Genomic DNA, 10,211 nt, shown 5'->3' with positions numbered 1-10,211 from the left:
TGGATGGATGGATGGATGGATGGATGGATGGACGGATGGATGGATGGATGGATGGATGGATGATATTATTTAAAACAGGGACCATACAGTAGACAAGAAGAGAGATTCACTGTATCAAGTTCCAGCTCCAAGTGTCAATTTCTGCCTGCAGTCCCTGATCCAGATGATAAAACCTTTTAAAAGAGAAAATAGGTTGAAAAGGATTTGTAAATCATGATATTCAGTTTTATTCATATCTTATATGTCTCTACTTCATTGGAATTGTGGTTATATGTAATAGATCATGGGTCTTCCACCCCATGCCTCGAGGGTTAAACAAGAGGACCCAGCAAGAAGAAGTGACAGCAGGAGAAGGGTTAAACACTGAGGGTGATGCTGGAACAAAAGACCTGAGCTGATCAGCTAACAGGTTGTAGCTAATAAAGGGAACTAAGAACATGAATGTAAGAGTAACAAAGAATAAATAGAAATGAAATAAACATAAACTAGAATCACTAAGAACTGAACTAAGGTAAAACAGAAATGAGGCTGATGTAATCTAATAATAATAATAATATTTATTATTATTATGTTATTTTACTATAATAATAATAATAATAATAATAATAAAAACTAGACTCAATAAATCCAAAACCCAAAACAACCCAGAACCTGACTGAAACATAGTTTAATTTTTGTGTTAATCCAATAAAAACCTGACAAACTTGTCTTGTAGAGATGCACCAATATGAAAATTTAAACACGGCAATTTGAAAAAGTACTTTTTTGATAAGAAGTCTATAGTTTGGATGAGGTGGTTTTTCGGTCGAATCAAAATGCATGTATTTCGCAAAACTGCAATGAAAACACTTTTTTGTGCAAACAATGAGGATGACAGGAAGTTGTTGGTCATTCCATCATGTTGAATTCATAGCTCTTCTGTAAAATTAACTACAATTTTCCCAAAACGCTGCATATGTAGCCTCTCCATTTAAGGGGCTTGTTGCTCCAACGCCTGAATAAGACACTGACAGGTTGCTAATGGCTGAATGATCATGTTACTGTTTACATCTGCGCTGCTTTTTACTGACTCATTTCATGAACAAGCTTATTTGTGTGATTTTTATTTAATTTATTTTTTTTATTTAATAGAACCACTACAATTGTGAAATTATGTTTTTTAGACCTTGGCAGAATATTGAACCAAATTTGATCACATTTGTAATGGAAACAGTTCCTGAAAATAGGATGGTGATGAGTTGTGTTTTGTTTCTGCAGACACCTGGTCTACTGTATATTTGACCTTCTGTTGGACTTCCTGGTTCCTGAATTACCAGAGGAAGATTTCCAGAGAAGCCTCCTGCAGACTCTCGCTAAGAACCCAGAAAAGATGCTGACTTGAGAAGAGAACTCAAATGCAGCTCGATAATTTTTCTTTCCTTCAGCCTAACTGATCTGGTGGTGAAAAGCGAGGGGAATGTTCCTGTTCCAATAATGTCGGGTCATTAGTGTGACAGTTGTTGTTTCTGATCATGTTTACCTTCTTCTGTGCACATTTTAAACTCCTTGGATCACTTTGGTGACCTGCTAAGGTAACATAGTTACATTAGTTACTGAAGTTACTTAACAGTGTTACATGCATGTTGAATTTCAATCTGCTGTTTATTGTAAACCACACCCGGTTTGTGTTTGATCCCAGAGACCAGCGTATCTTTTGTTCTGATCCGAACATGTGGTAAAACCTCACCCATCTCCAAATCTGGCCTCTTCCTGCCTGGGTAATTTGCCAACTTTAACTAAACTGTCTTCAGATGCTTGATCACCACCCTTATCATGGTGGAAGGCTCACATCTGGACGACAGCACTCTGGGTTACTTATTTAACACAATTGGATATGAACTGAAACACAACGCTGTAGTAGTAGATTCACAGTTCTACAATTGCCCATTGATGAGTTTGTCATTGTTTTGTCAGGTGAAAAGATACCTGTGATACTACGCAACATTTCCATCTGTTGAGTCATGCTGGCTGTATTGGTCCAGATCAACAGCCTTTGCAACATGTTTAACTGCCATCTTTTCTTTTTTTAAAGAAAGCTGAATGTACGGTACATGGTCTGTTAGATTCTGATAAAGTCTGTGAACCCTTTGGTTTACCAGCATGTGGTGGTAATGTCTACAGTATATACATAAAATAGAACAAGAAAAATGGAAAAAGATTCCTAGCATTGCTGAAGCAGTACTTAGGCTCTGCGTTGCTAAATATTTGGGTTACTGTGGACAGGGCCCACAGTAAGATTGACAGCAGTCAATGTTGCAGACTGCTGTAACATTGTTCAACTGAAAAACTGAATGGCCCCTTATTAAAGATATGTGCATGGTGTACATCTGCTGCTTTATAGTTGCATGGACAGAAACATTTTCAATTTTTCAGTAATTTTAAATGGCTGCAATCAGCAGTCTATACAAACTGACTACAATATGTCGTCTTTCTACTACAGGTGATGGAAGATGTTTCAGAAAAAAACTTCAGAAGATCCAATCTGTTCCCTTAAGGATCTTGTTGCAACCTTATTAATACAGTTGAATGTTTTGCACTTTGAAATGATTGCCTTAGCAGTTGATGGCATTTATGGGTGACAAAGTACAGAAAGTTTTTTCTCCAAATAATATAATTATGTTTGTTACAACACACATGATTACTATTATTATGTGTGTCCGTTAGAGACAGGTGGAACTTCAGTGAGTCAGCAGCTCGTTTTCTTCCTTCAAAGCGTCATGAGCTAATGATAGATGTTACAGATCGAATATCATTCTGGTGTTCTGCACTCATTAAGTTGTCTTCATTTTGCCTTTAATTCAATTTTTTCTTTATAATTATTATTATTCAGTGTTTTCATGAACCTGTTTATTTGATGCTGTATTTAAACTAAGCTAGTCTTGACTTTCGTCCATAAGATGTGATAATGCTAACATATAAACTCTTTCTGACAATTTAGTTTAGATTTATCTTCTTTGTTAGCTTGACAATAAATAAATACATACAAAATTCACTAACTTGTTTTTAGGTAAAAAGCCAAAAAAAAAAAAAGGTTCTAAGCAACCAGTGCCTGACACTTGTGGATTTCTCTTTTGGTATCTTTATTTTATATAAATCTAGATTACTTTTAACTAATAAGCTAACAGCAGAGTAGGGCCAAGAAGAAAGCCCATTTCTACTGTCCTAAACCAATTCTAGTGTAAAACATTTACACTACATTGTTGTAGCATCCATTTCACGGTCCATGTTTTGCATGTTAAAGTCATTATGGATTGTGTTTTCTTTTTTTCTACTAAACAATGAACTCTGAGGTTATTAGTGGTTTAATGCAAGTCTGACAGTGGTTAAGATGTTTTTAAACTGCATTGCATGAACTGCTACAACATTGTCACAGTTTTAGGATCGTAGAAATCTGCTTTGGTTTAGATCTAGCATGGTTAGCTGTTGGACCTTAGGAGGATTCTCTGCTTCAAGTGAGATGTTGACTCCGTGTAACCTCTCAACAAAACCCCACTTTATAAAAATATCTGGGCTGTGTTAGGCAGTTGTATGTGAGGGAAGGGTCAGTTTCATCCTGTTACCAGATGAAAGCTTACAGGATGCATGTGAATTTATTTGGCAACCATATTTTATGAAGATTTGTTTAAAATTGGATAAAAATTAAAATGAAATAAAATAAAAGAATGCATCTTTTAATTCCGATTTCCTATAATACATTAATAAACAATGAACTACCAATACATGGCCAGTGAAAATTGTATTTGCTGTATAGCATAATGTACATATTGCAGACTGTCACTCATTTGGTCAGGGCCGTGCAGAGACCTTTGGAAGGCCAAGGGCTCAAAGATAGAAAGGGCACATTGAACAAGATCTTAAAACATCATACATCATAACAACAACCCATATTAGGGTAAAATCTAATATTTGATCGGATCATACTGTATCATTGTCATCATGCGGGAGCAATGCAAAGCAAATGTAGTCTATGTTTTCCCCAATAGGTATAATTTTCTGCTGCTGACAGAGCTGGAGGGCTGTGTTGATCTGATACTGTAGTTTTTAAACAGACCATTTACAAAATAAACCTTAATCATATCTGACTGTTTAACATCCATAGGATGCAGACACTAAAAAAGCTCAGAGGGATTAAATGTACATAATTTTTTGATATCACCTCTGCAAGATCCAGATTTGTAAGGTTGACAATTAAATTATTGTCTTTAGATTTAGCATTTAGCAGAATCTTGAGAAACATCCATGTATTTAAGTTTAGTCAATTACTGTAACAGTGTCTTCATAGGTCAGCCTAAAAAATCTTAAAGGTCTAGGGCCCTATAAATGCTTGTATTGTAACACAAACCATATATCTAAATCTTTACCGTTTGTTTATTGAGTATGACAATGCTATTCAATCTTATTTAATGGCTTCAGCAGAGATAAAAAAATAAATTGCACATTTAGAATTTAATTAGGAAGTTTACTTTGTAAAAGTGCAAATAATCTTCTTGATAGTTTGATTATGTTACCATGACTACAATCTGATGCTATCTGTAATCTTTGTGTTTGAGCTGGGTTTGTTCAGAAATACATCACATGATTTTAAGCTCAGCCAATTACCCTGGCCCCCTTTCCGCAGACTTCACTAAATCAATATTTAAACAGTGATGTTGACTTTCTTAGTAGGAAGAACAGAGGCTATTTTGTTTGTTCAGGCTTTATGGGGTGAATTTTATCCAATTTGTCAGCAGCAGTGTGAACTGCCTGGTTGTCACGTTATGTTAAGGTGCAGCAGAAAGCGAACAGTCAGCAGGTGGTACTGGGGCTTTGAGGTGTGTCGTGGTACCGTTTATCTGGTTCTGATCCACAGCGGTGGGGCCAACTCTGGCTGCATCTAGTCCAGCACGGGCCGCCTGGTAAAGTTAAAGTCAGAAGTTTTCTCTGGAGCCGAAGCATTTCTGTGTTTGAAGGAGAAGACGGGTTTTTCCCACCATTTCCCTCCGGCAGCCCCCCACCCCATTCTGCACGTGCCTGCATTTGGTGTAAGGCACTAGGTTTGTAGACATTCAGTGCATTTCTTAATATCTTTCTTAAAGCCAGTAACAGGAGCAGTTGCTTGCCAAATTAAATTTATAATGTTCCACATAAAAATAGTAATAGTTCTTTTTTTTTGAGGAGGGGGGAGGGGTTCAGATTCACAACATCATAAATCTAGTTTTTCCTCGAATCCTGGGAACACTCACACCTTAGTTAGACCTATAAAGTTCATTATTTGCCACTGTACTTTACAAGAGATCAGTAAAGTACAGTTTGCTTGTACAGTCAGGGGATTCTGTAATGTTATAACTGATTATGAGAAACTAAACAGCTATAGAGACGCTACAGGTCTGCTGTCCTGCTGACTCCTGACATGTTGGCCACTTCTTTGGATTCCATTTCTTGTGTTTCTCTGCGCTACAATTAGTGGATGTGTAAATATTTTCTGGTGTCTGCATAATAAAGTTACCAAAGCATGAGGTCTTAAATCTTGAGCTTTTGTTTGCATGTGTTATTGTCCCGGCTCGTGGAGCGCATGGGGAATGTTTTACAAGGTTTTAATAGATCTGACTTTCAGGCAGGTTTTCACTATCTGATGTGTTTCAGAAATGTGCCCAGTCTCTTTAAGGTCAAATATGATGTCTGCATTATGATTTTTTACTTTTTTGTGTACATGAAAAAGCTGATGTCATCCATCAGTTTTATCTTAATTTGGTACAATTTGCAGATTTGGGGTTTTGAATTGAAACATCAACAAAAGTGTGTGTGAATGCTGATCTCAAAGCAGAAGAGAAGCAGAATCTTTCCCTTGAGCCTCCAGTCCTGGAATACGACACAAGAGATTGGAGGAGGTTGGAGGCCAAATATGCATTGTTGAGAAATCCTCTTAAGTCCGAGATTGATATCAAAACTCAGGATAAGTATAGGACTAGAACACAGGAATGAAGAAGTGTGGCTAAACATGGACATGGTTTGAACCCCTACTGCAATCTCCTTACCACTAAGACAAAATCTTATTGAACATATTCTCAATACAACTACAATTTGGCAGATTTCCCTTTATGATTTAACTTTTAGAGTACATGCTGTGTAAATCATGCTAAATGTTTTTTTCCATACCTTCTAATCAACAGATATTATCAGGAGAGTTACTTCCAGACATTATGACTACAGTCAGAAGATGATCCACTATAGCAAACATTTCTTCAGTTTAAAAAATACTTTATTCTTATCCAGAGGAATATAAATCTTGTTGTAACTCACCCAAGTATAGATGGTGATGCTGTGGACAGGAAGGAAGTTCAGTAGCAGTCAGTTTTGCAACCAATCTGAAGAGACCTCTGACTGAAGACTTACAGTATGAGAACTGTCATCACATGCTAACCAGGCAGCAGAGGTGATTTTCCACAGCAACAAGTCCTTGATGGCATCATCAGTTGTAGCAGTTCTGCTAATCCACCTCATCTGCTTTTGCTGCACTAAGCAAAACAGTCATTTGTCTGGCCAGACTCTCTGTCTGGCCATCTGCGTAGAAAGCCATTCGAGTTGGAGTTGTCGTTATCCGTTTAAGAGAAGGTTTAAAATTTTGCCTTCTCTCTGTGCATCTATAAAGCACTTTTAACTCCTCTGGTATTTGTGGTCAGAGTTCAGGCGTCATTTAAGCTTTTGAGATGCTAATCAGCTGCATCCTGGCTGTAAAAAAAATAAAATAAAAATAAGCAAAAACAAAAATCCTTCCCCAACTGCAGAGCACCAAAAACCTGATGAAATAAACAAGTTAATGATCTTTTTTTTGTGAATTATCTTGCTATTTTCTTGCTTGAATCAACAGTAACGCAAGGTTTGTGTGATGTAATCGAAGTCAGCCGACCAGGCAGCTGCAGGTTTGGATTCAAAACTGGCTGCTGTTTTGAATTTTTCATACTTTCTTCCATCTCACCAAAAAGCTCGTTTTCAAAGAAGTGGTCCAGTCGCTCCAGGCTGGAAAACCTGATGACAGGTGCTAGAAGTTGGTCACTTCATGCAACACAGATGTGAAGCAGTTCTCAGAAATGGTGATTATGCAACCAATTATTCCTTTGGTGACTCACAGGAATGCTGAATATGTAAGCAAAGTTTCAGTGTAAACAAGAAAAAAAGCTGACAGTGATGTTCTGAACAGCCTATTATTCACTTTTCCTCAATTTCTGTAGAGTGAGAACAGATTTGACTGAATTTGGTTTCATGTTTACCTTCAGAATAGGCTGCACATTATTCCCGCTGCATTTAAAAGCTACTACAAGCTTTTATTTCTCCATTATATAATTTTCGCTTGCGGTCATAATTTCAATGACTGCTCATGTTTTGAAAACAACTCCATAAGAAACCTCTTCATATTTATGGAGACTGTTGGGACATGTACTGCAATGTGAGCTGTCACTAATTGAAATGACCTTACCAAGCTGAATTTCACTAACTTCTGTCATCTGTTCCAGATTACAGGTTAGGAGATTGGTGTAGATTTCAGGACATGGTACAGAAACAGACAGCAGCCAGTAGTCAGGGTAACCCTTTATTTGACAGGTTGGCCGGTATCAGTATTACTGATTAAACTTTAGCTTTAATAACTTAAAGCTACATCATTTTTAAAGTGTAATCAGTAATACTTTTATAACAAATTTATGTCAGATCATGATTTCTTGGTTAATGTCAAGTTGTCATAATAAAGACATTTTCAATAATGTTAACTTTGTATTAAAAGTGTCATGATTTACTGAATGACAGTCTCCAGCTGAATATATGAATATAATAATATTCATGAAGACTTATTCATGTTCATAACAGGTGTTATGTCAGTCTTATTTGCAACCTGTCAAATAAAGTTTTACCATAGTTGGCTTGGTGAGCCTCAGTTCTTGGAAAGTCAGAACTGAGAGCAGGAAGTGAACCACAGGCAGTTATAGGGGATGGTTTTCGTAGTCAAAGGGCAGGACAGGTTTAAAAATGATTTAATAATGGCATACTAATTAATAGTGACCAAAATGTGAAAACATGAATGTTTGATTAAAACTAGAACCAGTCAGATTAGAATGAATACAGCTTTATTTGTTCTCAGTATAACTTGAACATCAGATGAATCATAATTAAACGTATTGACAAGTTAAAAACAACAGATTGTTAATGCACTTCAACTCTGTAAGAACATCAGACACATTTTTTTTAATTAGAAATGTTTCATCAGCATATTGGGCTCATGTGATTCCTGCTCCAGAAAGGTGAAGGTCTCTGGACATCCTGAAGGTAAACACTGACTGGCAGGAAGACGGACACTGATGAGACATCCTACAACTCAGAGGCTGCAGGAAGAACCACGATGGTCTGCAGTGGCAGTTTATCAACATCTGAAAACGCATTGGAATATATTATGAATGTGCGGCGCCAACACGCAGTTCTGACACTATTAAGTTATTTGCAACACCCGGATGAAAATTAGTGTATATTCGGCACTGTATTACAAGTTTTATAGTAGTTTAACCCCTTAACCCTCACCCCCTAAATCACCAAACACGCTTGAAATGGCATACCCAAATTAAATCAGCTGCTGTTCTTGAACAATTTGGAGCACATGCAAAAGCTTGGTTCTTTATGAAGAAGACAAGCCAAATTTTCTATTTTTGCAGTTAAAAATACTTTAACAGTAAGTAGTTTGTAGTTATTATGTTTGTAACACAAAAAAAGAAAAATTTTGCTTCACCCAGATTTTTCATTTTTATTTCTTGTAAATGCACATTGAGTATTGAATGTATGAACTGGGAAATACAATAAATCTGTTTAGTATTCTGCTTGTGGATTTCAAGACTGATCAAAATCGCACAAAAAAGAAATGTCATTTTCGATATGTTTATTTTTGAGGATGTACAGGTGTTGTCCAAGAGTGCCATTTGGAGTCTCCAAATGGCACTCTTGGACAACATACTTCAAATGACTCTAAGTCCTCAGTGCTGCAACATACAGTCATCAATGAGGCTCTAATGAAAGATAATGGCCAGAGGAATCCTCTGGTAGACACATTACTGATAGTGGAAATTGCTTATAATTATATAAATAAAATAACATATCTGGGGGGCAGAGGGGCTTAGCGTACAGTCAGACCTCTTTCTTGCAATACGCTGTCCGTCCACCCCTCCCCCCAAGCACTCAACAGTACGCTAGCCCCCCCATGCCCCTGCTTCATCTCTCCTTCAACCCCCACCCTTCTAATGGTATGCTAACCCCTCCCCCTCAATTCCTCCTCCCTCACTCTAACAATACGCTAGCACCCCCCTCAACCGCCCCCTCACCCTCCGTTCCTCCCACTCCACCATTCCCTCGGTCCTCCATTCTCGCTCTTCGGTACGCTCTACCCACCTCGCCCTGACTGTAGCAGCGGATGACTAAAAGTTTCCAGTGTTTTCAAATGCAAAACTCGTCTGCACTCTTACGGCCATAATCATCCACTCCCATGAGTTGTGAAGTTCTGAAGAAACGCATCCAGTTTTGTGTTTCTGGTTTGTTGGTTTTTTCACCAACAGAGAGCCATGGAGAGACGATGTCTCTCCATGGCCTGTTGGTGAAAAAAAAAGTCCTGTAAACACCATTACGCATAAGGGAACATGAGAGTGCACAGAGCCCTGACACATTACGCGTTGTTACACATGCAGCTTGTGGATTCATGTCAAAACAAACCCCAAATTGCCTTATATCCTTATGATAGGACACGTGTTGGCTATGCATTGGTGACTTTAGATTTAGTTTCCGATTTGACTAGTCAGAAATATTCCAGAAAAATACAGACATGTCAAAATGAGCTCAAGCCGCTCTCTGGATATTATTGGCTCAGAAAAACCTATTTAATAACATTATTGATCGAATGTGGTTTCAATCAAAAGGGGAGGGGAAGGGGGGTGCTGCAGGCTGCCCAATAAAAGCATCATAATGGACATCGACAGAGTTTAAACCCTTAAATCTCATCCCTGGAAAATACAGTGATAAAACCGCACGCGGGCGTTCCGGTGCAGGTTAAGGGGTTAAAAAGTGTAAAATTTTAGTTGGTGAAGCCTTTCTATAAATGCATTTGATTTCAGGACATGTTTTAAATAAAGATGGATCCGAGACTTCTTGCATTTTGCATTCTAAAG

The 10,211-nt window shown here is 37.6% G+C and overlaps 1 protein-coding gene and 1 long non-coding RNA gene across 5 annotated transcripts in view; one reads left to right on the top strand and one right to left on the bottom strand.

The window, feature by feature from the left end:
• Positions 1-4,615, top strand: part of LOC103156785 (sorting nexin-19) — a 69,264-nt gene extending 64,649 nt beyond the window's left edge. For all 4 annotated transcript variants that reach the window (XM_016664621.1, XM_007578956.2, XM_016664620.1 and 1 more), the window contains one exon: positions 1,258-4,615. In XM_016664621.1, the coding sequence (XP_016520107.1) occupies positions 1,258-1,381 (124 nt within the window). In that variant the 3' untranslated portion in view covers positions 1,382-4,615. The remainder of the gene's footprint in view (positions 1-1,257) is intronic.
• Positions 1,648-5,554, bottom strand: LOC107834008 (uncharacterized). The gene is made up of 2 exons (XR_001659786.1): positions 1,806-5,554; positions 1,648-1,769 (listed from the first exon to the last, which is right to left on the bottom strand). It is a non-coding gene; the product is annotated as an uncharacterized LOC107834008 (long non-coding RNA).
• Positions 5,555-10,211: the final 4,657 nt, after the last annotated feature.

The sequence above is a fragment of the Poecilia formosa genome, unplaced genomic scaffold (assembly GCF_000485575.1).
Source record: "Poecilia formosa unplaced genomic scaffold, Poecilia_formosa-5.1.2 Scaffold500, whole genome shotgun sequence".
Lineage (NCBI taxonomy): Eukaryota > Metazoa > Chordata > Actinopteri > Cyprinodontiformes > Poeciliidae > Poecilia > Poecilia formosa.
The sequence above is the reverse complement of the archived record's forward strand: the minus strand, read 5'-3'. Positions and strand labels throughout refer to the sequence as shown.